This window comes from Neofelis nebulosa, chromosome 18 (genome assembly GCF_028018385.1).
Source record: "Neofelis nebulosa isolate mNeoNeb1 chromosome 18, mNeoNeb1.pri, whole genome shotgun sequence".
Classification (NCBI taxonomy): domain Eukaryota; kingdom Metazoa; phylum Chordata; class Mammalia; order Carnivora; family Felidae; genus Neofelis; species Neofelis nebulosa.
In genome coordinates, this window is record NC_080799.1 from 9,767,766 (window position 1) to 9,795,593 (window position 27,828).

General features: G+C 52.5%; 2 protein-coding genes and 1 long non-coding RNA gene across 8 annotated transcripts in view; 1 reads left to right on the plus strand and 2 right to left on the minus strand.

Annotated features, from left to right (window-relative positions):
• LOC131501471 (uncharacterized) lies at positions 1-12,388 on the minus strand. The gene is made up of 2 exons (XR_009256800.1): positions 12,254-12,388; positions 1-7,206 (listed from the first exon to the last, which is right to left on the minus strand). It is a non-coding gene; the product is annotated as an uncharacterized LOC131501471 (long non-coding RNA).
• The window catches only part of LOC131501469 (nuclear envelope pore membrane protein POM 121C-like), a 53,500-nt gene extending 39,170 nt beyond the window's left edge, over positions 1-14,330 (plus strand). For all 3 annotated transcript variants that reach the window (XM_058711641.1, XM_058711642.1, XM_058711640.1), the window contains exons 6-13: positions 5,518-5,609; positions 6,251-6,324; positions 6,761-6,885; positions 7,004-7,106; positions 7,539-7,715; positions 8,571-10,184; positions 11,491-11,613; positions 12,048-14,330. In XM_058711641.1, the coding sequence (XP_058567624.1) occupies positions 5,518-5,609; positions 6,251-6,324; positions 6,761-6,885; positions 7,004-7,106; positions 7,539-7,715; positions 8,571-10,184; positions 11,491-11,613; positions 12,048-12,145 (2,406 nt within the window). In that variant the 3' untranslated portion in view covers positions 12,146-14,330. The remainder of the gene's footprint in view (positions 1-5,517; positions 5,610-6,250; positions 6,325-6,760; positions 6,886-7,003; positions 7,107-7,538; positions 7,716-8,570; positions 10,185-11,490; positions 11,614-12,047) is intronic.
• On the minus strand, positions 14,324-27,828 carry NSUN5 (NOP2/Sun RNA methyltransferase 5). 4 transcript variants are annotated; one of them, XM_058711644.1, is made up of 11 exons: positions 27,670-27,828; positions 27,452-27,574; positions 26,795-26,972; positions 26,585-26,693; positions 16,075-16,213; positions 15,877-15,992; positions 15,342-15,520; positions 14,948-15,158; positions 14,734-14,874; positions 14,540-14,645; positions 14,324-14,447 (listed from the first exon to the last, which is right to left on the minus strand). In XM_058711644.1, the coding sequence occupies exons 1-11, from the start codon at positions 27,760-27,762 to the stop codon at positions 14,433-14,435; spliced, it is 1,410 nt and encodes a 469-aa protein (XP_058567627.1). In that variant the 5' UTR covers positions 27,763-27,828; the 3' UTR covers positions 14,324-14,432. The 4 variants fall into 4 exon arrangements, with proteins under 4 accessions (XP_058567627.1, XP_058567628.1, XP_058567626.1 ...); XM_058711645.1 differs by having other exon boundaries at positions 14,948-15,036; positions 15,382-15,520; positions 15,877-16,016; XM_058711643.1 differs by having other exon boundaries at positions 15,877-16,016.

The following is a 27,828-nucleotide window of genomic DNA, read 5'->3' on the forward strand; positions in this document are numbered from 1 at the left end:
TCCATTCGACTTAGCAACATTTATTGAAAGGATGGATCACCCTTTCCCTCTTGCGCTGTGGCACTGCCTTTGTTATGATTTAAGTGTCCATAGATATATGTGGATCCATATCTAGATTCTGTTCTGTTGGTCTTCTTTTCTACGCTGTGCCACACAGTCTTTTAGTTTTGGTGTGTAGTAGAATAAGTCATCCAACTTTCTCATTTCTTTCATTCCTCTTCAGAATTGTCTTCGATCTTGACCCTTTGCGTTTTTCTGTAAGTTTAGAATTAGCTTGTTGATTTCCACCTAAATAAAGACCACTTGCTGAGATGTTAAGATTGCCTTTAATCTGCCAGTTATTTTGGAGAGAAATGACCTTTTTACAGTGTTGAATCTTCCAGTCCATGAACATGGTATATCCTTCATTTACATCTTTAACTTCACCATGTAGTTGTTCTACGTATTAAACTTATTCCTAGATATATGTTTTTGATGCTACTATAATGGTGTATTAAAATCTGTTGCTGATGTATAGAAATACAACTGATTATTGTATTCAGGAAATTTGCTAAATCCCATAAGCATCTATATATTCTTTAGGACTTTTGTGTGTGCATCACGTTGCCTACGATAATGACAGCTTTTTTTCTCCCTTTGCAGTCCTTCTGTTGTTTGCTTATGCCTTAGTGCATTTGGTTAAGACCTGAAGTACAACGTTGAATAGAAGTGATAGCAAACATCCTTGTCTTTCCTGATCTCAAAGGGAGTGCTTTCCACATTTCCTGTTACATGTGCTGTTTAATACAGGTATTTTGTAGATAGATACTCCTTATTGGATTAAGGAAGTTCCTTTTTCAAGGTTATGTATCAATGAATTTTAGAAGTCACTCTATTTTATGTTTTCCTTTTTCTTTAATTTCTGCCCTTATAGATATGACTTCTTTTTTTTTCTTTTTCCTTTTTTTTTCTTTTTTCATGTTTGATTTGTTGGGATTTCTTTCTGGCTTTTTAATCCGGATTCTTAGATCACTGGGGTTTTTCCATTGTTTTCCCTTTTCTAATATATGTATTTAAGGTTACACAGTTCCTGCAAACTTAACCGTAGCTGCATTTCCACAGCTTTGTAATAGAAGAATTTTTCATATTCATTCTTCGATTCATGGGTTACTTAGAAATTCATTGCTTAATTTCAAAACCATTAATTCCTTGTCCTCTTTGTTACTGGTTTTTAGCTAAATTCCATTAGCTCACAGGATATACTCCTGTATCCGTTCTTGTTTTGAGATTTGCTCTGTGCCTGAGTACATGTTTAGTCTTGATCCAACTTCACTTGCAAAGAAATTTTATGAAGTGCTCGTTTACAGTTTATATTCCTCGGAGTTTGTCTTGTGGCTCGATATGTTTTGAAAAACTCTCAACCTAGTATTATCTCTTCAGATACTGTTCTGCCCTATTTCCTCCCCCCCCTCAGTGTTCTAGGGCACATGGTAGACCTTTTCCTTTTGTCCGCGTCTGTCTGTGTCTCCCGTCATTTCGTCTCCACCTCTAGTCTTCCTTCGTCTAGTTTACTGATTTACTTTAGCCTTCTGTCATCCACTGCCATCCGTCTTAAGTAGTTTTGATTCTCTTTCTTATAGTTGTTACTGGTGTGCCAGGATTCTCCATATTGTCATTTAAATTCTTGTGTAACAATTCTTCTAAGGTTTTATTCAATAATTCCAGCATTTGAGTCTTCTGGTCTGTTGTTGATGTCTGATTTTTTCCTCTGGGGTATTGGATAACTATTACTTTCTTATATATTTTTGTTGTTGCTTTATTTCTGTGTCAGACAAACAAACAAAAAAAGTAATGGTGACTTAAAGCTCTGAATGATGGTGTCTTCCTCCAGGGAGGTTTTACTTTTTTACTTTACTTGGGCAGTAGTTAGGATAGTGGCAGGTTACTTCTGTCCAGGTAGAATTGACATGGTTTTGAGTTGGTTGTCAGTTCTCGTGAGGGCTGCTTTATTTCTGATTTGCCCTATCTCCTCATATGTAGCCTTTGGGATCCCAACCAGAAAGCTTTAGGTCTTATTAAGGACCCCCTACTTTGGAAGACCCTGAATTCATTTTTGTCTTTCCAGCCATATGAGACTGCCAAAAGCTTTTCCGTGCCTCTCAACTACAGCTTTTGCTTTTGGAATTGGCATTCGCCATGAGAGAAAAAGTAGCCTTAAATATGGGGGCTAACCCTTGGCTCCACGATGTCTACTGCCCCGCTGGCTCTTCCGTACTGCCATACCTTCAAACACACGTAGCTCAGATCTTCAGCATTTGCTTCTTGTCTCTGGCGGGAGTGTTAGTGTAGAACAACACGGTCAGCCTTTGCCTGGAAGTGGGTCAGATTTTAAGCAGCCTCATTTCTGGTGGAGCCTTTGACCTGTTGCAGGAAATACACTCCCTGACACTAATAACTGTTTGGTATTTTGTTTTAAGTAGTTACTGGTCCCCTCTCTGCTTGTCCCCTGCTCACATGCATGCACTGTCTCTCTCTGTCTCTCTCCATCTCTCTCTGTCTCTCTAAATAAATAAATAAAGTAATATGGAAGTTCTTTATTTGCTTATTTATATTTAGAGAGAGAGACAGCATGAGCTGGGGAGGGGCAGAGAGAGAGGGAGACACAGAATCTGAAGCAAACTGGGAGATTATGACCTGAGCCATAGTTGGATGCTTAACCAACTGAACCACCCAGGTGCCCCAATATGAACGTTCTTTATGTTTCTTTGGAAAAAAATGTACTGAGGTAGTGATCATCTCCAGTAATCAATTTCAGTGTCAGTCCTTACATTTGGTGCAGGTGGTAGTAGAGGTATTTAATTTAACTACATTTTTCCAGGGGAACGCTAGTAAATATCCACATCTACAACCGTCTACACTGGAAGTCCTAGCATTGATACAAAATCATCACAGATGTTACACTGGTACCAGTTATAGAAAAAGTAAACTGTCCTCTGACCTTTTGTGTGCGGCGTTGATATCTCCCTGTGTCTTACCAGATTTCTCATTTTCCAGAGTAGGCGTATGTATTTACCCTTGCCGTCAGTGCTTCCAGGCCTAACCTGCCTCTCGCCCTTGTGCCCCTTAACTATGTTCTACGTTGCAGCCAGACCGTGACATTTATTATCTACCAAGAGCACTTCCTACCTGCTGCCTTCCCTTGCTTTGTTCTGGTCTCCCTCTGGAATAACACGTCCATCCCACTGCAGGCACTCTTCAGGTGCTTTCTGTTAAGTCATGAAAGGCTGTCTTATCTTTTGGCTGTTACAGTCGATTTGTGTTCTTTCCTCTTTTTCACACCGTAAATTTCTTGATGGAACCGTCTTGCTCATCTTGGCATTCTTTGTAAAGTAGAAAGGTCTAGAGCCTCTGTGAAGAGGGGACTCTGCAAATCAAAGTTGAGTTATAGCGCAAAACTAAATTGGCTGTTAGAAGTGTAGATTGACTATTTTTTTAAATGACTGTCCTTGTTACATCTTTTGCCTGTTTTTCATTTGGTACGTTCATTATATTTTTGTGGAGTTGCAGGACTTGCATTTTTCATGTTAAGGATAATAACTCTTTCTGAAAATATTTGCCTTTTAATTTTGTTTATAGTTTTTGTTTGTTTCGGGGTGTGTTTATTTCCAGCCTACATAGATTTTATTTCGATTTTATGGAAATGTGAGCATGGTGGAAAATACAGATGGCACCTAGAGTCTCCCTGCTGCATGGTGATACTTTTACACAGAGAGGTTCTTTACGTAGCGATTTTATGTGACAGTCTGTCAGTTTTCTGTCTTCTGTCTCTGGCACAGACTTCTCCCTGTCCCATAGTATGGAACAGCTGATCTGTTTTAGTCCTTTTGTGACACTTCTTACATGTAAACCTTGGTCACATCTGGAGTGTGTGTGTGTGTGTGTGTGTGTGTGTGTGTGTGTGTCACCTGTGACAGACATAGTGGGGATACAGTATTTCCCCTTAAGTGTTGAACCAGGTCATCCTTAACCCTGGCTAAACATTGGAATCATCTTTGGTACTTTATTAAAAATGTAAGGTGTGAGGTCCAAGCGTTTAGTTTTTGTTTTGTGTTTCTTTCCCTGAGTGCACCAGCATTCCTCTCACACCCGTTCTCAGCCTTGGGTGTCCTGATACTGGTCTCATGGAGCTGCCCTGTTTCACCACTTTCGCCACCTGTCTCTGAGTTTAAATTCTTCTTTACCTCTTCAGACTTTTATTAAAGATTGTTGTCTGCTTGTTTGTGCTTATATAACTGTTACTGAGTAAGAAACTTCTGGAAGAATGTCTGCAGTGATAAGTTATTAGTATTTTTGTAATTAAGCTAAAGACTTCACGAAACTTCACAGTGCTTGCTCTTTGTCAGTTATCGAGGCTGCTTTGCATGAGGGGAAGGTGAGAACAGACCTTCGCTGCCAAGGAACCAATTGCCTGTTTGTTGGAACAGACAGGTGTCTGGATAATAATCATGTAACAGCAAATACCATAGATAATGCATAAGTCATAAATGTCATGATAGGACATCTTAAAAAAATAAAGTTGAAGCAGGGGGCACCTGGGTGGCTCGGTCGGTTAAGCATCTGACTTTGGCTCACGTCATGATCTCATAGTTTGTGAGTTCTAGCCCCACATCAGGCTCTGTGCTGGCAGCGCAGAGCCTGCTTGGGATTCTTTCTCCCTCTCTCTGCCCCTCTCCACTTGCTCTCTCTCAAAATATACCTAAAAAAAATAAAGTTGAAGTAAAACAAAACTAATAAAAGCAAGGCTATTAGTTTACTGGCTTACCTTTGCCGTAATAGGTTTTTTGAGGCGGGGAGGGGGGTTGGGAAAGCTTCTTAATTGTATAATTTCTGCAGACAACATAAAGTAAAGCTGGATGCATCATAGGCTCTAAACCATGACTGAATGTAACCTTCTACTTTTTAATATATGCAAAAGTACATTGTTCCTTGTACTTTATTAGTTAGCATTTCCTTACTTGTTCAGATTTTTTCTCCGTAGTTAATACTGGCAACTGACTTTCCTTCAGGGGCCTTCCTTCACAGAGAAATGTTTTTCTTTATTTTTATTTTTCTAAATTTATTTTTGAGAAGAAGCTCATGCACCAGGGAGGGGCAAAGGGAACGGGAGAGAGAGAGAATCCCAAGTAAGTTCCACGCTGCCAGCAAGGAGCCCAGTGTGGGGTTTGAACCCACGAACTGTGAGATCGTGACCTGAACCAAAATCGAGTCAGATGCTTAACCGACTGAGCCATCCAGGTGCTCCTTTTTTGTTTTAAAAGATCATATTTTTAAGTAATCTCTACACCCAAAGTGGGGCTCGAACCCACAACACGGAGATTGAGTCTCATGCTCCACTACGTCAGCCAGGTGCTCCACAAAAGATGTTTGTCACTGAGGAGGAGACCCTGTGTGTGGCGATGAACAGAATACAAAGTTGTATTGAAGGCGGATGTCACGCTGTCCAGTAGGGTAATCATGTCACTGCTTTTTGCCTTTTAGCTTTGGAAGAGAAGCGGGCCCAGCTTGTCACCGTTCTCCAGCCCAGCCTCATCCCGCTCGCAGACACCAGAGAGGCCAGCAAAGAAAATAAGGTAACGGGTCCTTGTTTGCACTGCAGACTAATGAGAGGGCAGGAAAGGAAGCACACGTACTTGGCTCTTAGGCATCCTGCGGCTCCGATCCGGAGGACCCAAGATTGCCATCCAGAAGGACAGTGAAGTACCTGCCCAAACTGCTCTCGTCTCTTAAATGTCTTCTGTGCTGACCCTGGAGGCTCTGGCTCTCTTCCTCATCCTGCAGCACAAGCGACTGGGGTGTGAACGCAAAGGCCACAGGGTAGAGGGGGCACAGAGAATCATGGCAGGGGCAGGAGAGTTCATGTTCTGTACCCCAGCTGATCTCCAGGCACCGACAGTAGACTAGACTGCTGCTCTTCGGGGTCAGCTCTGTGGCTACAGCCCTCGGGAACTGGGCAAGGTGTAAGTAAGGTTGTGAAGGTTCTCGTTTCGTGCTGGTTGTGAGACAGAGGTTTCTCCGTGGCTTCCATGAACTTCTCCCTTCGTTTTGTAGGAATTTCCTTTTGATTTCTCTTATTTTTTGTCCTGGCCTGTGATCTTAAATCACAGTTGTTCTAGACTTTGGCCGGGTTGGTAGTTACGAGGCTGTAAGTGGTTCCCTGATACTCTGTATCAGGAAGTCTTTCTAAATGCGCTTCTGCCTCTTCTGCCCTCAGAGAGGACGAGCTTTCTCACCGCTCCAGTTCTTCAACTCCTTTGGCAACAGACAAGGAGGCCCAGGGAGAAAAGGGTAGGTTGTGAAGCGCGCAGGAGTGGCTTCTGGTGGTGGGAGTGTTTATGGAGCATGTGAGACCCCTGCTCATCCGGAAGCATGCGCTGAGCCTCGCTGTGTGCAGGGCCTGGTAGGTGCAGAGGTCTGTGGTCTGTGGCACAGGCAGCTACGGCACCGGCCAGTGGATCTGTGGGCCGGCGATGAGCGCTGGTGGGGGCCTCTGAGCAGCCTGGGTGACTACTGTCAGTAAGCACTTGTATGCCTGTGTTTGGAGCAGTTATCTTGATACCCTCCTGGCAGAAACCGTCTTGCAAACTCTCCAAGACCCCCCATCCACGGAAGACCAAATCTTTCAGACATAACCAGTGAGAATTCAGTGTTAAAAACCAAGTGTAGACAAACTTGGCCATTTCTGGAAGAGGAGGAAGAAAACAAGTCCATGTTGTTTCTTTAGCTACAGATACAACCACATGGAAGGCGCAGAACTCGTGGAGCTCCCCTCCCACACCTGGCAGCTCTGGGCAGCGGAAGCGAAAGATTCAGCTCCTACCCTCCCGGCGAGGGGCTCGGCTGACCCTGGTATGGCTTTGTCTGTCCACACCCGCCCACCCCAGCTCGGCATCCCCAAGTTCTAGGGTAGCTCAATACAGGTTTCTTCCAGCTTCCCTGATGGGCCTCTCGTCTTTCTCTCTGGCAGCCCCCACCTCCCCAGCTTGGCTACTCCATCACTGCCGAAGATCTAGATTTGGAAAAAAGAGCTTCGCTGCGGTGGTTTAACAAGGCCTTGGAGGATGGGACTGGTAAGGAAGACTGACCAGCTTCACGCTGCAAAGAGGAGTTTCCTCTGGTTTTATTTGGATCTTTCTCATCTGACAAATCCTTTTGGGGCCTCAGTGGAATCTGGAGAACAATGAGCATTGGAATCAAGGAGAAGTATTTCTTTCTTGCTTTTTTTTTTTTTTTCAGTTTACTTATTTAGAGAATGCCAAATGGGGGAGGGCAGAGAGCGAGAGGAGAGAGAGAGAATCCCAAGCAGGCTCCATACTGACCGTTCAGGGCTTGAACTCACAAACCATGAATCATGACCTGAGCCGAAGTCAGTCGCTTACCCGGAGCCACCCAGGTGCCCCAGGGGAAGCATTTCTAAATAAGCAGATACCGAGTCCGTGAGCGTCTCATACTACGTGATGTGCCCCTGGAAAGAATTTCCCAGCACCTTTCTTTCTCCTTAGATACGGCTTCTAACTCTGGCACCGAGAAGCCCCCTACTACTCAACCTTCTTTGACATTTACCCTGCCAACTACTGGGACTGCCGCCTCCCCAGCTGCCCTCCCAGCCCCAAGCCCTAACCCGCTGCTGGAGAGCTTGAAGAAGCACCAGAGTTCTGCAGGCCCACCCCCTTCCTCGGGTGAGTGGGCGAGCTCCATCTGCGGCGTCGAATGGCATCCGTCCATGGGTCACGTGGAGTAAAGGCGTCATGCCTGCCAGTCCGTGAAGGTCTTCGGGAGCTTGAACTTGCTGTGGCTCAGCAGTCCTGAGCTGGCGCACGCTCCTGAGCTTCAGAATTCTCTCATCAGGAGGTTCTAGGGAAGGGGGTCCGCGGCTTAGTCTTAGCAGTCGGAGGCTCTGGAGGCCAGAGCCACCCAGAGCCTTGCTGTTGTCCTCTTTAAAATGCACACGTTTACCTTTGAGGTGGCTCTGAGATGTAAATGTGATCCCATGGTTACCAAGTCTTGTCACATGACCACAGGCACAAGAGGACGTCATTTTTCCCTCTAGGTTTCCAAGGGTCCTTCATGGTACTGCATGTGCCCACACTCCTCTTGTTGCCCTTTAACATAGAGTAGTCTATCCGGCATCAGCCTGTCCCAGGGCTCAAGGGCAGAGACTCTTCCATTCGTGGTTATGTGCCCTGCACTCAGCACAGTAGGCAAACAGAGGCAGTCTTTGTTGGGTGAGTAGTAAGTAAGGTGCATCTGGGAAATTAACGGGACTGGAGTTTGGGTGATTGGGTTTTCATTAGTTTCTACACATTACCCCCCCAGTGAGGCCACATCGTATCCCCTCATATCTTACGATCGGGGAAGGGTGGAAATAATGAATGTTTCCTTGATTTTAAGGGGTGGATACTTTAACGGTCTGTGGTGTGGATGTCGTCACAATTTGTTGACGGACTCTGAATCCCCAGCACGGTGCTAGGGTGAGAAGCGTTGAATGCCATCACGTTTGAGGTATTCAGAATTTACTCTCTCTGTTCTTCCAGAATCTGCTGGAGTGGCAACCACTGGGGCCCACACACCTCCGAAGACACCCAGCCTTCCGGCCCCTCTTGGGTCTTCACAGTCGGGACCCCTTCCGGGCACCTCCTCGGACTCCAAATCCACAGCTGCTTTCTTAGGGCTGACCCCTGCTGCTTCCCCGATCCCAGCCACTGACCCCACCAAGTCTCCTCCCGCTCCTCAGGCTGAGACATCTGCCCCGTCTCCCACCCCAAAGCAAAGTCTTCTTTTGGGAATGCTGAGCACCCCACCTGCCGACCCCCCTACCTCCGCGGCCCCTGCCGTGTCCTCGGCATCTCCCATGTTCAAGCCCATCTTTCTGGCCCCACCAAAAAGCGAGAATGAGGGCCCTTTGCCATCCAGCCCATCCAAGGTCACCACCGTGACCCCTTCCGGCTCTGCCCTCCCTGCGCCTGCCAGCAGCCCCAAGCTCACTTTCGAGCCGATCTTCGGCAGCATCGGGCCCCCTACGTCTGTGCCCTCGTCGGTCCCCTTCTTCAGTCAGACGGCCGTTCCAGCCACTGCCACGAGCACTCCTCTTTTCACCGGCCAGGCCGGTGCCACCTCAGCCGTGGCTCCCACGAGTACAGCCAGCACGTCCACAGACTCTGCTTCGAAGCCCACGTTCAGCTTTGGTGTGAGCAGCGTGACCAGCACCACCACTTCCGCTGCCCAGCCTTTCCTCTTCGGGGCTCCCCCTGCCTCCGGTGCCAGCTTCACCCCGGCCGTGGGCTCCATATTCCAGTTCGGCAAGCCTCCTGCCGCGCCCGCCTCGACGACGGTCACGACCTTTGTCCAGTCCCTCCCCGGGGCCGCGCCGACGACCGCCGGCGGCGGCGGCACCACCGGCTTCGGCGGTTTCGGCGGCGGCCTCAGCACCCCCGCCCCGGTCACCAGCAGCCAGCCGGCGCCGACCTTCACTAGCACCGCCACCCCGGCGTTCCACATTCCCTTCGGCTCGAGCACCAAGCCCCCCCTCTCTTCGTACCCGGGAGCCAACCCCCAGCCCACGTTCGGGGCCGCCGACGGGCAGCAGCAGGGCGCCGCCAAGCCGGCCCTCGCCCCGAGCTTCGGCAGCTCTTTCGCTTTCGGGAACTCCACGGCCACGGCCCCGGCTGCGCCCCCAGCGCCCGGCCCGGCCCAGCCCGCCTTCGGCGGCGCCACGCAGTCCGGCTTCGGCGGTTTGAAGCCCGCGGCGTCCGCCTTCGGCGCCCCCGCCAGCACCCAGCCGGCCTTCGGCAGCGGCACGTCCGTGTTCTCCTTTGGGGCGGCCGCCGCCTCCGGCTTCGGAGCTACGACCCAGACCACCAGCGGCGGGACCGGTAGCTCCGTGTTCGGCAGCACGACGCTGGCGCCTTTCACGTTCGGGGGCTCGGCCGGCCCGGCCGGCGGCGGGGGCTTTGGGATCAACGCGGCCACCCCCGGCACCAGCTCTGCCTCTGGAGCGTTCAGCTTCGGCACAGGACAGAGCGCGACCGCTGGCGGCACGACCCCTTTCGGAGGAGGCTTGAGTCAGAGCACGTTGGGCGCACCCAGCCAGAGCACACCCTTTGCCTTCAGTGTGGCGAGCGCGCCCGAGAGCAAGCCCGTGTTCGGAGGTAAGATGAGGAACGGACTCGGGTGCTGCTCTGAGTGCTGGCCCCGGCCGCCCTCGGAGCTTTACGGTGTGGCGGTGAGTGACGTTAGATACAGGGTCAGGGAGCTGTGTGTCCTGGGGGAAGACGGTCTGGTGGTCGAGGAGGTGGGCCTTGCTGAGGCAGTTTGAGCCAAGACTCCCCGTCTGTGATGCAGGGGTTGGGGGCGAGGGTGGGTAGGTGTGAGCCAGAGCACACTCTTCGGGCGCAGGAGAGCTGGCAGAGGCCCAGGGGTGGAAGCAAGCTCTGGTCACAAACAGCGAAAAGTGAGGTGTAGCTAGAGGATCGAAGAACAGAAGTGCTCCAGAATGATGTGGGGAGGCAGAGTTGATGGTCACACGTGGCCAGGATTAAGTTTGGATTTAAGCATTGAGGGAAATCCTGGTAGAATTTCAAGCAGAAGAATGAAGTGATCTGATGTGCCACGTGGAAAGAGACTCCCAAGGAGCTCTGATCCTGATAGCGTGCTTTCTTCAGGAAACGGGAGAGGTCTTGGGGAGGTCCGTGTACAGAGGAGGGCGTCTTGAAATGGTCGTTTGGAGAGTGGGAAAAGGAATGTAACGAGAATGTTGGAGAATCGCGGTTACGAATTTAAAGCGAGGCTGGCCCGTGCCGTCACACGTTGTTAATCAGCGACATCCAGACTGAGGTGGAGAACGGGTGCAGGCGCGCCTGTCACAGCCCCAGCTGGTGCCGCGAGAGGGGCGGGGCTCGGCAAGGTGGGGGCGATACTTGAAGTGCTCGTGGTGGCCATCTGGGTGCTGGGCAGTCCCAGGCAGCGGTGAGGGGTGACGGGGTGGGAGTGGGGTGCGAGGTCAGGACTGGGAGCGAGGCTGCCGGCACTCCCTGAGGCCTGTTGGGGGGAGGCGGCGGCAGGACTGGACTTTGCACGTGGCCATGAGAAGGCAAGAGGACCCGCACTGGTGGGGTGTTTGGAAGGTTCCAGTTTCTGATGCCAAGGGACAGATAAACAGGCGGCAGAGGCAGAACTCAATCAGTCATGACAGAGGGAAGTAACCTGGTCCAGGTGGAGGCGAGGGGGGTGGGGGGCGTTGAGTGGCCCCAGGAATGCAGAGACTCTGTTCCTGAGGTGGCCAAAAGGCAGCACGGCGGTTAGCAGGCAGAGAGGCACTTCCTACCACCGGGGGAGCCAGCTTTGGTGGCCCAGGGCTGAGGTGCCCTGTGGGGACACCCCCCAATTCGTCGTCCCGGGTGTTATGCCCTCTGCCCACTACCTAGTCGCTCGTTTTCTACGGTCTCTTCGTTCTAGGCACTTCCACACCCACTTTTGGTCAGAACACCCCTGCCCCCGGGGTGGGCGCATCGGGCAGTGGTCTCTCCTTTGGGGCATCCTCAACACCCACCCAAGGCTTTGTTGGAGTCGGACCTTTCGGTAAGCAGCCAGCGTGACCCTGCTTCTTCCTGCAAAGAAGGGGGGAGGTGGAGGAGGGGGGTGGGTCTTGGCAGGTTCCTGGCTCTGGGGCTCCCTGCAAAAGATCAGGCTCACAGGCGTGAGAAAGATGTGGCCTGGCTACGAGATTGGCAAAGCCCAGGTATGGAGTTGAGTTGAGGAGTTGAGGGTGGAATGTTTCAGACCACTGGAAAGCCAAGGGCAAATGCCTTTTTGCTCACTCTTAGGTGTTCTGGGATTCTGTACTTTCAGTAGCCACAGCCACCCCCCCCCCCACACACACACACAGCTGCCACTGTTTGGAAAGCCCGGTTTAAGTACCGGATTCTGTCGGCCTAACCCTCCGGAGATTAGAGTACCCAGGGAGGTGTGCCGGATAGCAGCTGCCCTGATGAGACCTTGTTGAATCTTTCCAGGATCGGCGGCCCCTTCATTTTCCATTGGTGCAGGATCCAAGACCCCGGGGGCTCGGCAGCGACTGCAGGCCCGCAGGCAGCACACCCGCAAGAAATAGCCTTTGTCCCCGTTCCATACCCCCCCCACCCCCCTCCTTGCCCACATCTGGACCTCAGCACCTGCTAGGAAGAGCCTCTGACCCTTCTAGTTCCATAAAGCAACCTACCCCAGATCTCTGGCTTCCGCCACCAGGGAGGCGGTGGCAGCCCCGGTGGCCGGTTCCTGCTCCTTGAGGAAGAAGCCCCCTGGCCTCTCGAGGGAGGGGGGGTGGGGTGCGCAGGGCAGGAGCCTGATCCCTTTACTTGAATGGCTCCGTGGTGAGGCTGGAGAAAACTGAAGAAACATCTGTACATACTGTCCTCGTCCTCCCCTGACTCTTGTCTGGTGTATGAGCTTGGTCAGGCGGCCTCCCTTCCCGCCTTGCCCCCAGAGCCATCTCCTCTCGCCTGGCAGGTCGTAGGCACGGCCCTACTCACACGTGCCGCCGCCGTGCAGTGGATGATGGGAGTCGGGGAAGTGGGTCAGCCCCGCGGCTTTACCTTGCTTGGCTTGCCTATAAAAAGCGGTTCTCCTCGGGTCCCGTTAGGGGACTCTGCTTCCCCAGTTCTTGCTGCTTCGTCCCTCCCTGGCTCCCCGCAGGCTCTACCCCTTTTTAAAGGACCTTGAATCTAGCTTTGCCTTGGAGACCCCAGTGGGGCTGCTCCTGCTGGTCCGCTTCCTCCTGCCAAGTCTGAGTCCATGTTTGTCCTCAACCCTCTGCCAGTTCGGCCCCTAAAAGCTCGGTGGCTCAAGACTGTTAGCCTGGCAGCTGCAGGGGAGCTACCTCGCTCCGGGGGAGTGGGGGGAGCGCCGGGAGCGGGCAGGATGTCCCCCGCTGCCTCCTTGCCCGCCTTCCCCCCCTGGCCTCCGTGGGGCTCGTCCGCCTCCTCCCCGGGGTTGTATGTTTAAAGCCTTGTCCTGTGTTACTGTCTGACGCTCACGTCTATTGCTCTTTGAATCGAGTTTGGAGGAAGAATTGAATTGTATGAGTGGCGGCATGTTGGTAGTGCCGGACTTCACTGTTTCAAGTTTCTGGGGCCTCGCTAATTGAATGTGGAAAGTAGCACCGCTTTATGGCTACACGTGCTGACTCCTGGATTTTCAAATGGTGTTTTGACTTTAAGGGCTGGCAGCCCAAGAGGATGGGGCCGAGGGGGAAGCAAAGTCCTCTTCCCTCTGCTGTTTCCCTCCCGCCTACCTGACCCCACCGTGGGCTGGATCCTCCCCAGAATGTTAGAAGACCAAAATTAACCAACCACGCTTCAAAATTCATCCCCCCCACCCCCCCCTTCAGCAGAGCCTCCCCTCCGTCCCGTTCTTCCCCTGTTCCCAGATCACATACCCCAGGCCCAAGAGCCTTGCTGCCAATGCCCATCCTCTTTGGGAGAAGTATGAATGCGTGTGTCTAAATTAAAAGAAAAAAATATTTAAACATTTTTTAACGAAATAAAAATTTATTTTTGTATTTAAGCTAAATTGCCTTTTAAATTCCTTCAAGCTTGGTTCACTGAGGTGGTTAAGTATAAATGCTATTGACTAGGAATTAGCTGTATAGTTAAGTTATGCCTGTGTGGACAAGAGGCTCAGACTGTCCCAGGCAGCTTTCCCGAGGGACTAGAGCCCCTTCGGGACACATTCTATAAACCATAATTCTTATTTTATAAATAATGTGACGTAGATGTGACTTGTCCCCCCTCCCCCCTCGTGACTGAGGTTGAGTGTGACGCAGGGGACTGCTCCTTCCCACCCCCCAGGAAGAGCAGACAGTATTTACCTGTGTGTGGCGCCCAGAGGCCTGGACCTCGAGTCCCAAGTCCCTGTTAGGATCGGTGGGGGTGGGGGTGGGCACGGGTCTAGAAACCAAGCTTCTAGCGATACCTTCCGGAAGGTAGAGCCTCGTTAGTGTTAGTGTTCCGAGCTAGTTTACCTCAGGTCCACAGGCAGGACACTTGGCCCGGGAGCCCCCAAAGAGGGTGTCCCGGCGCGGCCTGAGTGTGTGTGTGTGTGTGTGTGTGGGTGTGTGTGTGTGTGTGTGTGTGTGTGTGTACACGTACGTGCACTGGACAGGAACGGGAGGCTGGGACTTTCCATTACAAATAAAGACTTAATTCCTGTGAGGCTAGTTGGAATTTTTAGTATGAATGTGAGATTTTTCTCCTTGCTTATGTCATTAAGAATAAAAAAAAAAACTGTGATCTATCGTAGACCATGTCCTGCTTTTTATTTCCGTGGGCAGAGCTGTCACGAGCAAGAACACGGCCCGGGGAGGGGCCCAGGGGACAGGCAAGTCCACACTCTCCCTCCAGCTACCGCTTTCCTTCCTAAAGCAATAAAAAGAAAAGAACCTTAAAACCCGCCGGCTGTGAGCTGCGGGACGGCGGGGTCCCCCCGCACAAGGCACAGCTCTGCGGACCTGCTCGGTGCGGGGCGGCGCCCCAGGGGCCGCCGCTCTGCGCCGTCTCTTCCTCCGCGGGGCGGCCTCGGGTGGAGGTGCCGGTGCTTCAGCCCAGGAGACTGAGCTAGAAGGAAAGTACCTAAGTTAGAGGTGCCCGGGTCGTCCGGCGTCTTCCAAGCAGCACCCCCCCCCCCGCCCCGCCCCCCACTCACCTCGGCACCTCCACCCGTTCAAGTACGGCAACAAAGAAGCCGCCGGTGAGCGTGGTTTCAGGGGAGGCCCGGAGGCAGCATTCAGCCCCTGGAAAAGTGCCGAGGCCACGGTGGGGCCAGGAGGGGAGGACGGGGACTAGCCTGTGGAGGTGAACAGACTTCTGGGTAAAAGACAGCAGCCCCCTTCCCCAGGACCCCGGCGGGTCCCCACTACCTGAAGGTCCCCGAGTTCTGCTGCAGGGCGTCCCGCACCACGTCTTCATTCTCCTCTTGGCAGAGAGAGCACGTGGAGTAGACCAGACGCTGCAGGGAGGGGAAAGTGAGCGCGTGGCACAGTGCTCGCCGCTGGAACCCAGCCAGGGCCTGCAAGCGCGCCTTGCTAGGTGTGCCCGCCCCGGGCTCCTCCAGCCGTCTGGTCGCCATACCTAGGGACAAAGCCTGTCAGCTGCAGACGGGCCTCGTTTCGCACCGAGATCCCTGCACTGCAGGGGGACAACGTCTGCCCAGGGTCACCACTGTTAGACCGAGGCCAAAGCGAACCGCTGCCCCTTCCGCCACGAGGTTGCCCCGTGTCTGGGTCCCGCGGCCAGGCTCTGTCCCCATCTCACCAGAGCCGCTACAAGAAGGATCCAGCAAGATGTACTGGACCTGACGGTAGCGCTGGTCGGAGGGCGAGATCGCCAGGAAGTCCTCCTCGGCCAGCTCGCAGCACGCGACTCCGGCCCGGGCCAGCAGGGTAGCCATGGACGCCAGCCGCCCGGCGTCCAGGTCAAAGGCAAAGATCTTGCTGGAGAAGAGGGGAGAGACAGGGCGAACTGAGAATCCACGGGGAACCTCAGGGCCCACAGTTCTGACATGAGAACATGTCCCTTCACAGGGACACAGAAGAGAAGGGACAGTGGTTAGAGGGACCTGACCTGGAGATTCTGCCCCAAGGGCTGAGGGATTCCTATCTCGCACCGGCCACCCAGAGGGCAGCTGAGCTTCGGGCTCTGCCACCAACTGCTCTGGGTCCAGAAGCGAGTATTTAAAGGGAGATCCTCCTTTCGGCCTTCAAGCCCCCACTGGGTCACAGTTTTCCTCATCTCGTCCTCCAAGTACAGGGTCAGACCCCAGCTCCCTCGGGCTGACCATGGCACTCACCCCTGGTTCTTGAGAAGAGCAGCCAAGTGACTGGTCTTGTTGCCTGGGGCAGCGCAGGCATCGATGACGTGGGAGCCGGGGGGCGGGGCCAGCAGCACGGCCGGCAGACAGCTGGCCTGGCAGGCAGAGCAGGCCCTGGGCTGGCGCACAGAGGCCCGGCTCCCTCTCGGTCCTCCCCTTCCCACCCACCTGCCCTACCTTGTCTTGTAGAATGAGGTGGCCGGCCTGGTACAGCGGGTGGTCGTGCAGATCCGTCTGGGCTGGAAACACCAGCAGCTCTGGCAACAAGGGATCCAGAAGAAAGCACTTCCCTTTGAGGGCCCGGAGGTCCTCGAGGCTGCCAGGGAACAGGAAGCATCGGCACGTCTGAGTTCCTCCGGGCTATGCGCCAGGCTGGCCATTTCACACGTTTCCTCACTTGAACTGTTCATTCACGTGACAGATGCTCCAGACCGCCAGGAAGCGAGGGACAGGATCGATTTGATACGAATGGGCAGCAGAGGGGCGCCTGGGTGGCTCAGTCAGTTAAGTGTCCACCTCGACTTCGGCCCAGGTCAGGATCTTGAGGTTCCTGGGCTCAAGTCCCATGTCAGGCTGCCAGCGCCGAGCATGCTTAGAATTCTCTCTCTCTCTCTCTCTCTCTCTCTGCCCCTGCCCTGTGTACGTGCACATGGGCTCTCTCTAACAAAAAAAAAACCACCTAACTTGGACAGAGGTCACTCCTGGGGAGGCGGGCACCGAGCTGACTGCTCAGGGGCAGGGGTCTCCTAACGTGAGGAGCAGAGACGGAAGCGTCACGTTCCAAACCCTCGCGAAGCGGGCCGACAATGATGCTCAGTTCGGAAAGCCATCCACAGGGGCAGAGCTGGAAGCCAAACCCAAATAGCCACTGCCTGGCGCACCGCCCGGCCTCCCAGCCACGTGCTGTGGGCAGGACGACAGAAGGACCGTCTACCACAGAAGGGGAAGGCGGATGCAGGGGCGGCTTCCCAGGATGAGGGGGACGGGAATGCAGGGGAGCAGCGGGGAGTGCACAGGAGCGGTGGCGGGCAACGGAAGCAGTGGGCACAGCACAAGAGAGCCAAGGACGGTTTAGGCAGGGGAGATCTTTCTGTGGCCGACCACATGACACGTCTGGAGGCGGAGAGACCAGGTCAGGGGCTGCTTCTGCCAAAGAAGACGGAAAACCACGGGCAGAGTGGGGGCAGGGGGCAGAAAGACGCCGCAGGCAAGGGCATAGGTGACGAGGGTGAGAAGAGAAGCATTTCCGGTGACTGGGTTCGTGGCCTGACCAAATGGTTGTGTGATGGTGAGGTCAGCTGCCAGGTTAAGAGGGAATGCAGAAGGGGCAAAGGTCAGGGATGCAAGGACGGGTTCAGAGTCCACAAAGCAATCCCCGTGCTGCACTACACTCACAACAGGAGGGATAAAAATCTTGATCGGCTCATCTGACAAAACTCAACATGCACTGAGGATAAAAACACTCTCGGCAAAGCAGGTGCAGAAGGCACACGCCTCGCCACAATAAAGGCCGTATGTGAAAAGCCCACAGCTGACATCCTCGGTGGGGAAAAGCTAAAAGCCCTTCCTCTAAGATCAAGATCAGGGATGCCCACTCTCACCCCTGTTACTCAACCGAGCCTGGTGAGCATTTGGGCGAGATCAAGAAGAAAAAGGCACCCACGATGGAAAGGAAGAAGTAACACGGTCACTATCTGCAGACGATATATATAGAAAACACTAAAAACTCCCAGCCAAAAAAACTTGTCAGAATTTTTTTTTTTTTAAGTTTATTTGAGAGAGACAGAGCATAAGCAGGGGAGGGGCAGAGAGAGGGGAAGGAGAATCCCAAGCAGGCTCCTCGAGGTCAGTGTGCAGAGCCTGACTGGGGGCTCAAACCCACAAAACCGTGAGATCATGACCAAAGCCAAAATCAAGAGCCAGATGCTTAACTGAGCCACCCAGGCGCCCCCAAACTGTTAGAACTTATAAATGAATTCAGTCAAGTTGCAGGATACAAAATTCATACGCAAAAATCTGTTGTGTTTCTACACACTGACAACCTATCTGTTGGGGGAGGTCACAGAGATGTGACCACCTGTTGGGAGCAGGACCCGGGCAGTCAGAGGCTCCTCACCCCTGCCCCGGGATGAGCATCCTGCTTGCCTTCGCCCCTCCCAGAGGCTGCCTGAGGACACAGCCTTGAGAGAGTAATACGGTGTTGAGACCATCTGGAAGGTATGAGACAACCCATTAAGGCCTCTGTATAAACTGAAGATTCTGGCAGACAGGTGTATGTTCCCTCGCTTATGAAACCTGCCACCTAGGGGCGCCTGGGTGGCTCAGTCAGTTGAGCGTCTGACTTTGGGTCAGGTCATGATCTCATGGTTCGTGAGTCCGAGCCCCTGACCGGGCCCACTGCTGTCAGCCTGTCAGCACAGAGCCTGCTTTGGATCCTCTGTCTCCCCTCTCTCTCCACCCCTCCCCTGTTTATGCTCTCAAAAACTAAAACATTAAAAAAAACAAAACAAAACAAAAAACCTGCCACCTACCCACCCTTTGGTCTCTCCTTGCCCTCTGCATACAGGGGCCAGTTTCAGATCAAAGGCTGCAAACCAACAACGGATGAACAAGCCTGGAGACCAAAGACACGGGCCTTGGGAAAGGCGTCCACAGAGGAAGTCCGCAGTTGGCCGGCGACCTCCGTGTGGGGAGGCGTGGCCCATACGTCGGCCTGGGGATCGCTGCACGAGCACGGGGCCGCCCGGGGAAGTGCGGGCCGCTTAACCACACGGATCGCACGGCTGGGAAAGTGAGGACGTGGAGGGCGCTGTGGTGGTGGACAGCAAAACAGACGAAGCACCGGGGCTGGCGGACCCCTCGTACAAGGGAAAGCGAGAACAGCCACGGCAACCCCAGCCAGCAGGGCAGTCCCCGGTTCAGGAGACACTCCTGATGAGTCTGCTCCTGCCGAGCTCACCGACGTAGCTGCCAAGCTCCAGCAAAAAGCCAGGGAAAGCAGCCAGGCGCAGCTGGTGCGGCCACGGGGCAGTGGCTTTTCCCTGACCACGCACGAGGCGGAGATGCCCTCCAGTCGGGGCTGCCTGGCGCTACTTCCTTCCTTAGACACCGGATTACTCTAGCCCGCGGGGAGGCTTGGCCCTGTGAGGGGGACCTTCCTGGGCTTGTGGGACCCTGGGAATCTAGAGAGGAGATATAGCAAATTCTTAGGGGGGCTGGGAGCGAGATGGGCCATCTGCACCCGTCTTTGAAGGCTCTGATCAGGCCACATGATGGCAGGGAAGAAAACCGACATTCTCCAGTCCACCCCCAGCCCCGGGACGGGATGCTGGTGTCCAACGCTGAGCCCACTTGTGCCACAAAACGCTTAGAATGAATGCTGGGCAACGCGCTGCTGATCTAGGGGAAGCGGAGCAGTCCCGGGGACGGGTGTGGGTCGTGGGGAAGAGCCGGGCCTGAGAGGGAGCTCAGAAAGCCAAAAAGGCTATCCCAATGGGCCACGAAGGGTCTGGAGAAAGTAACCTGGAAGCAAATGTGATCTCACCGCATCGCTGCAGGGACCCCACCTGAACAGAGGTCAGCCCGTGGAAAGCCTTAAAACCCGAACAACAATTTCGGTCAAGAAAGTCCCTTGACACTGCAAGCTGGGTGTTCTGCCCCTGCCCGCGAATATGGGGTTTCTCTCTCTCTCCAGTACGAGGGAACACACCAGGCACAGACATCCCACAGGGCTGAACTCTGCAAGCCTCTTACGGTGAATTCACGCCGGTGCTGAGGGGAAACGCAGCTGGGAACCTGTAAACCTGTTACCCCCACGAAGAGTGACTGTCCGACAACACAAGCCACACAGGGAGACCGGAGGAACTACCTAAGATCTGCGCCGAGTGGGCACTGTGCGCCCTGCACATAGTCCTTCCAAAGCCTAGCAGGGCAGACAGAAAAGCCAGAAGGCTCCTGGTGGGTGACAGCCAGGACCTCACAAAGCGTGAGATCACGACCTGAGCCAGTATCAAGAGTTGGACACTTAACTGACTGAGCCATCCAGGTGCCCCAATGTTGGACCTTTCAAGTGCTCCCCCAAGGTCACCGGCACAACCCCACCATGTCATGGCATGGCGGCCAGAGACCTGTAAGATGGGCCCGCCACATTAACGCAATAATGGTCACATGTGCAGACCTGCCTCTCTCGCAGGACATCCTGCAGGCTTTGCTGGAGATCTGAGAGAGGCTGGGCGGTGAACCCACGGAACATTCCAGGCCCAGACACTGCCCCAAGGTTTTGGGAATCGTTTGGTCGAGTAAGACCCGCCTTGTCACAGACGCCGTGATTGCCAGAGGGCACACTTATCCAGCCCCTAAGAACGTGGAAGATGTGTGTGAGCCTCTGCAGGGGTTTTTGGAGTCTGGAGGCCTCTTATTCCCTACCTGGCACAGTGCTGGGTCCTCTATACCGCCCGCTAAAGAAAGTGCACGTGTGCGAGCGGGGATCAGAGAGCGGGCTGCCTATGAAAAGGCAAAAATACCAGTGGGACAGATGAAAGCCCTGGGCGTCCCCCAAGCAGGGCTGCCACTGGAGTTCAAGGTGTCTGTGACTCTGGAAGGTGTGGGGCGGGCGCTGTGGCAGAGACAACAGACGGCAAGGGTGCCCCTGTGATTTGGGTCTCGGCGCCGGAAGGAGACAGAAGGCACGCATTCCGCCCCGTCCCCCTGGGCGGGGGGCAACAGCTTCTAACGGTGTGCCCCACGCTCCTCCAGGCAGAGCCTCTCAGGAAGAAACAGCACAGAGAGCGTTCTGACTGGTGATCTCTCAGAGCCCTGGCCCTTAACCCCCCGCACGGGCAGCGGGCTGCGCCAAGGGCACTGGCCCCGCGGCTCGGACAGAGGATGGTGAATAAGCCCCTGTGCGGTCAGGGCATATCACAAGACCCGTGGTTCCCCTGCAGGAGCCCAAGGCAGGCCTCACCGACCTCCACACCCCGGATCCGAAGGCACTGACGCCCCCTGGCGGTCAAGAAACTGATGCCCTGGCTCAGGTACGAGCCCTAGCAACTGACCTTTGGCAGGCAGTGTGGACTAGGCACGGAGGAAGCCGACCCACCGTCGCCCCCTGGTGGGACGGCCTTCTGCCAAGGAAGCCAGACTGCCCCGCAGACTCGGTGACTTGGTTCACCCGGTTCACTCCGTAACACGACCTGTGTGTTCTAAGTAACGCCCGAGGCAACTGCCAAAGGTGCCTGCGGCCATCCTCCTGAGCTCCCAACCAGTAAGGAATTGGCAAACTGACTAGACGGCCCCTCCCTCCAAGCGAAGGTTCTAACTGCGACTTGGTTTGCGTGGTTATCACATCTGGCCGGACCTGAGCTTTCCTGGCCGCCGCACCAACTGGGCCGCCACCGTTGGGAGACTGAAAAAGACCCGTGGAGAGACATCCTCATCGACCAGTGACTGGGGGTCACGTTTGAAAGGCCGTGACGTGCAAGACCGGGCAGAAGAACATGATACTGAATGGAGGATCCTTCACCCACACACCCTGCAAGCAGCAGGACCGGCAGTCAGGAAAAAGAGATGTTTAATTTTTTAACGTTTTTATTTATTTCTGAGACAGAGACAGAGCATGAGCAGGGGAGGGGCAGGGAGAGAGGGAGACACAGAACCCGAAGCAGGCTCCAGGCTCCGAGCTGTCAGCACAGAGCCCGACACGGGGCTTGAACTCACGGACCGTGAGATCATGACCTGAGCCGAAGTCCGACACTTAACTGACTGAGCCAGCCAGGCGCCCCGGAAAAAGGGATGTTGTAACAAGCAGATTACGTCACTAACAGAAAACCACCTTGGCTGGGTGGACTAGGCACCGTCCCTGCCGTTAGTACGTCCGGACGATCCACCGGTAGGGCCTGCCGAGACACCCAACACCATAAAGCAAACAGCTGCCGCCCCCTTACCGTGGAGCAACGTGCGGCCACTGAGCACGCCAGGCTCCACCACGCCTGGGAAAGGAGTCACCCACTGACACGCACGCTGGGATGTCCCACACCTAGGCGGGGAGCTACCCGTCTCCCCCGGGATCCCGCTGCCCTGCAGCAAGCTGCACCTGCAGAAAGGCACCCCACCTGGAATGGCACACGCGTTCCTGGAAGAGGGGAGGAGGTGGGGGTCCCGGTCTGGCACATGCACCCCCCAGTCCCATCTCCTCATGGCGGACAGCGCTGCCTCCCCCCCCGCCCCACCGACACTCATGCTGTGGTCAACCTGGTCAAGAAACTAAAGCTGCCAGCCTCCCTCTCCTCAAGGCCAGATGGGCACAGTCTGTCGTCTGTGAGGATATGATCATTTGGATGGTGCCTCTGTTCCTTCCGTGAAACTGGAGGACATTCTAGCACATACAGAAGCCCTTATGAAATTCACCCAGCCCACTGTGAATGGCAGCCAGTAAAGCCGGTCCTTACAGAACACTGAAACGTCTCTAATAACAAAAGCTGCCCTCCAAAACAGGATGGCCTTGGAAATTATTACTGCCTCACAAGGAAGCACCTGCGCCATTATCCAAACAGAATGTTCTATGTTTGTATCTGATGAATCCACTAAAGCACCATCTTTACTAAAATCATCTAAGGACACAAGTAAATGCCCTGAGTGATCTGACCTCCAGCCTAGAGGATTTTAAGAAATCAATGGTTTGGATCCTGGGGTTCTTGGAGGAAGAAGTTATCACTGATTTGGGGAATTTCTGCCTTAATCTGTTTTCTTCTGCACGTGCCTATACTGTTGCTGTGGCTTCTGCCTCCAGGGCAGCCAGCCAGCTACCAAAGGAGCTGTCTCTGTGCTCGTGAGACCCTCGCTGACCGCTCAGGGCACACTGAGGACAACAGTCACGTGGGATTTTAAGAGCTTGTCACAGGGGTTAATGTGGAGGGAGGTCACCGAAAGGACATGACTACCAGTTGACCTGTGAGCTGGACCCCGGCAATCAGAGGCTCCTCCCCTCTTTCCCTATCCTTGGGATGGGCATTGCCACTCGCCTTCTCCACCAAAGGATGCTCCAAGGACAAAGCCTTGAGACAGGGTCATGGTGTTGAGACCATATGGACGGTGAAGGGGCATACCTCATTTCATTGCATTTTGCGCTTCACAGGTAAGTGCATTTTTTACAAACTGAAGGTGCCATTTTTCCAACGCTATCTGCTCACTTCTTGCCTCTGGGTCATGTTTTTGGAATTGTCACAATATTTTAAACTTATTATAATATTTATTATGGTCATCTCTGATTAGTGATTCTGACTCGCCAAAAACTCAAGTGATGCTCAGCATTTTGTAGCAATAAAGTATTTTTAAAATAGTTTTTTTTTTTTTTTTTTAGACATGATGCTCTATACACTTAAGAGATCACAGTATAGTAGAAACATAACTTTCATAGGCAGGGGGAAACCAAAAAATTCATTCCACTTGCTTTATTGCAGTGTTCTGGAACTGAACCTATAATATCTCCAACGTGGGGCCTGTATGTGACTGAACCCAATTAAGGCCTCTCAATAAACTTTCAAGATTCTGGCAGGTGGGGGCAAAGATGTACTTGCCTTCCAGTTACCCAAGACAAGCCTCGTATAGAAGTTCCCTTGCTTATTAAACCTGCCACCTATCAATCTGGAGCAGCCTGCCTCTTTTTTCATTCCTTCTCTGGCCCTGCCCTCTGTGTTTGGGGGCTGGTTTCAGATTATATCTGGGAAGCTCCCAAGGAGGTTGCAAACCAACATTATCTTGAAAAAGAAATTAACAATCCCATTTACACTTGTATCCAAAAAAATTCAAAGAGGTCAAAGTCCTGTACTCTTAAAACTATAAGATAGTGGGGTGCCTGGGTATCTCGGTTGGTTAAGCATCTGACTTCGGTTCAGGTTTCATGGTTCGTGAGTTAGAGCCCTACATCAGGCTCTGTGCTGACAGCTCAGGGTCTGGAGCCTGCTTCAGATTCTGTGTCTCCCTCTCTCTCTCTCTCTCTGCCCCTCCCTGCTCATGCTGTCTCTCTCTCTCTCAAAAATAAACACTAAAAAATAATAGTAATAATAATAGTAATAGTAATAATAAAACAAAATTACCTATTCTTGAAAAAACAAAGAAGTAAACAAACAAAAAACCTCTAAGATACTGATGAAAGAAACTAAAGATGATACAAACAAATGAAAAGATAGTCCATTCTCATGGACTGGAAGAATAATGCTAAAATGTCCATACTACCCAAAGCAATCTACAAGTTCAATGTGATCTCTATCAATTGCGATAGAACTGTTTACAGACAGAACAATCCTAAAATGTAGAACCACAAAAGACCCTGAAGAGCCAAAGCACTCTTGAGAAAGAACAAAGCTGGACATACCACACTCCCTGATTTCAAACTATGTTACAAAGGTATAGAAATCAAGACAGTATGGCATTGGCATAAAAATCAGACACACAGATCAATGGGACAAAACAGAGAGCCTAGAAATAAACCCATACTTAAATGATCAATTTATGACGGAGAAGCCAAGAATATACAGCAGGGGAAAAAAAAAACAAAACAAAACAGTCTCTTCAATAATGGCGTTGGGAAGACTGAAGCCACACGCAAAAGAACGAAACGGGACCCCTACTTTACGCCAGACACAGAAACTAACTCAAAATGGATGAAAGACCTAAACGTGAGCCCTGGGAGCAGAACACCCCTGGAAGAAAACATGGGTGGTAAGCTCCCTGACATCTGTCTTGGTTTTTTTGATTTTTTGGATCCAACTCCTAACAAAAAACAAAAGCAAAAATAAACAGGTGGAACTATGCCAAACTAAAAAGTTCTGTAGGGCACAGGAAACCATCAACAAAATGAAAAAGCAACCTACCGCGTGGAAGAAAGTATCTGCAAACCACATATCTGGATAAGGAGTTAATATCTAAAATATGTAAAGAACACTAACTCAACAGTTAACGAAAAAAAGGGGGAGGTGGGATTAAAACACACATAAGGAATCTAAACAGTTGTCCAAAGAAACAGATGGCCAAAAAGTACACGAAAAGGTGCTGAACATCACTAGTCATCAGGGGAAATGGAAATGAAAGCCACAATGAAACGTCACCTCACACCTGTGAGAATGGCTATTCCCAAAAAGAAATAACGAGGGTTGGTGAGGATGTGGAGAGAGGGGAGTCCTCGTGCACCGTTGGAGGAAATGTTAACTGGTGCAGCCGCTGTGGAAAACACTATGGAGGCTCATCAAAAAATTAAAAATGGAACTACCATATGATCCAGCAATCCCATTTCTAGGTATCTATCCAAAGAAAATGGAAACACTACTTCAGAAAGAGATCTGGGGGGCGCCTGTGTGGCTCAGTTGGTTGAGCGTCCAACTTCAGCTCAGGTCATGATCTCACAGTTCGTGAGTTCGAGCCCCGCATCGGCCTCTGTGCTGACAGCTCACAGCCTGGAGCCTGCTTCAGATTCTGTGTCTCCCTCTCTCTCTGCCCCTTCCCTGCTCCTGCTCTGTCTCTCTCTGTCTCAAAAATAAATAAACATTAAAAAAGAATTAAAAAAAAAGAAAGAAAGAAAGAAAGAGATCTGGACCCTGTTTACTGCAGTACTATCTATAACAGCCAAGATGTGGTCGACGTGTCAACTAAGAGATGAGCAAAAAAAAATATGTAACTACATATACGTGTATGTGTGTACCTACACCTGTGTACACACACACATAGGAATATTATTCAGTTCCCTCTAAAAGAATAAAATCTTGCTATTTGTGACCACATGGATGGACCTTGAAAGTATTATGCTAAGTGAGACAAATCAAACAGAAAGACAAACACTGTATGTTCTATTGGGTGGACTCTCTTTTTAAAAACAAAAACAAAAACAAAACCAACCAACAAACTCATAAATACAGAGAACAGATTTGTGACTGCAGATGGGTGGGCGGGGGGCATGTGTGCAAAAGGGGGAAAGACAGTCAAAAGGTACAAGTTTCTACTTGAAGTCTTGGGGATCTAATATACAGCATGGTGACTAATAAAAACACACTCTTGCATATTTAAAAGATGCTAAGAGATCTTAAAAGTTCTCATCACAAGAAAAACAAACTTTCTGTAACTATGTGCGGTAACAAATGTTAACTAGATTTCTTGTAGCAATTCTTTCCCAGTGTACACACATACAAAGTCATTAGCCGTCTATCTGAAACTAATGTTATGTCAATTATAAGGGGGCGGGGACACTGCAAAATAAACCAACAGCCGTGTGTTTACGCATGCTGCTTTGGAAGGATTTCTCTTAAATCTTGAATTTTGAATAAACAGGATTTAGCAATTTAAAAAGAAGAAGGTGCAAAGTTCAGAGGGGAGATGAATTTAGTAGGACACACACTGTGACTGTGGGGTGTGTTTACCACTCATATGACCCCGAGGGTAGGAACACTGAGAGAAGTCTAGACTGGAAGACACAAATCATCAGGAGAGAAGCAGGAGTTAAGAGTTCGAGACATTGAGGGATGCATTAGAAGAACATAGGAGGGAACCACAAGAATCCATGTTTAAGGGACAGAGGAAGACAGGCCTTGGAAGGAGAGGAAGCAACTGCCAGAAAAGTCCAAGAAACGGATCCCTGTCTCCCAGTGCCCTCCAGGCACCTCCCCTGGAGGAGGGCAGCCAGGCGGGGTTCTCAGCTCACCTGGAAGCCCGACCCTGGTAGGAGAAACCTTGTCTCTTGAAGTAATCAACCGCATCATCACAACAGGTCTTCAGAGTATTCACCCGCACAAACCGAGGCACCTGAGAGGCTGGGAAGCAATCAGCAGTGAGTGGGCAGGATCGAGGCCTCTCTTCCCAAGGCCCGCGAGCTACCCTCCTCCACACAACTCCTTCCTGGGAGAAAGCTCACCTGGGCCAGGCTTGGATTCCACCTGCAACAGGTCCTCGTTCTTGCTCACACCTCGATGAACCTTGAGCCGGGCCAACTCGGCCTTCAGCCTTGCCTGGTGCCGGTCCAGCAAAGGTTTCCATCGGCCCCCACTGCCACCTTTAAAGCCCTTTCCCAGCAACAACTCATACACTAGTACCTGGGGATGAGGAAAGAAAGAGAAAAAACCTTAAACGTGAATGTCTTGGAACTCCGTAGTGTTGGAACCGCAAGCGCTGAACCAATCACCTATCCAGACGGCAACAGATGAAAGTGAGGTGTCCCGCCCAGGATCACAGCGGATTTACGGCTGAGTCCTGTCCCGAAACCTGTCCCCAGGGCTGCTCAGCCCAGGGCTCTGGATCCCAACCTTCCTCCTTGTCAGCATCATCCATTTGTTTCGGCCAGTGTCCCTGCCACGGCTACTTTGCACTTTCGTCCTTATTCCATCTTCCCCTCGGCCCGAAGTTAAAGCACTGTCATCCCACCTCAAATAACCCGGCTTAAGAGTGCTCACCCTCATTTCAGAGGGGCGACTTGCCGAAGTCACACCGTGGACGGTACCGCGCGGCGACCAGGTCCGGAGGGGGCTCACGGCCCAGCCCCGCCCCGCCCCGCCCCGCCCCCCGGCCCCGCTACCTTGGCCAGGTGCGGCCGCAGTTTCTTCTCGGCGCGGAGGAGGCCGGCGCTGGTGATCACGGCGTCCAGCACGGAGGAGTAGCGCTGGGTCTCGCACACCAGCGCGTACAGCTGCTTCACGTTCTGCTCGTGGCCGAGAGGACACCGGCTGAGGCAGGGGCCCCCCCGCCCGGGCTCCCCTCCCGCCCCTCGCCGGCCCGAACCCCGCACCCCGCTACCTGGAAGCTGCTGGCATACACCAGCCCCTTGATGGAACCCCGCCGGCTCTCCACGCCCGCCAGCACGGACGCTGCCGTCGCGTAGAGCGCCATGCTCTGCTCCCGCGCCTTTACGGCTCTGTCGCGAAGCGTGCCCGCCTCTGCACCGCCCTGTCTGCC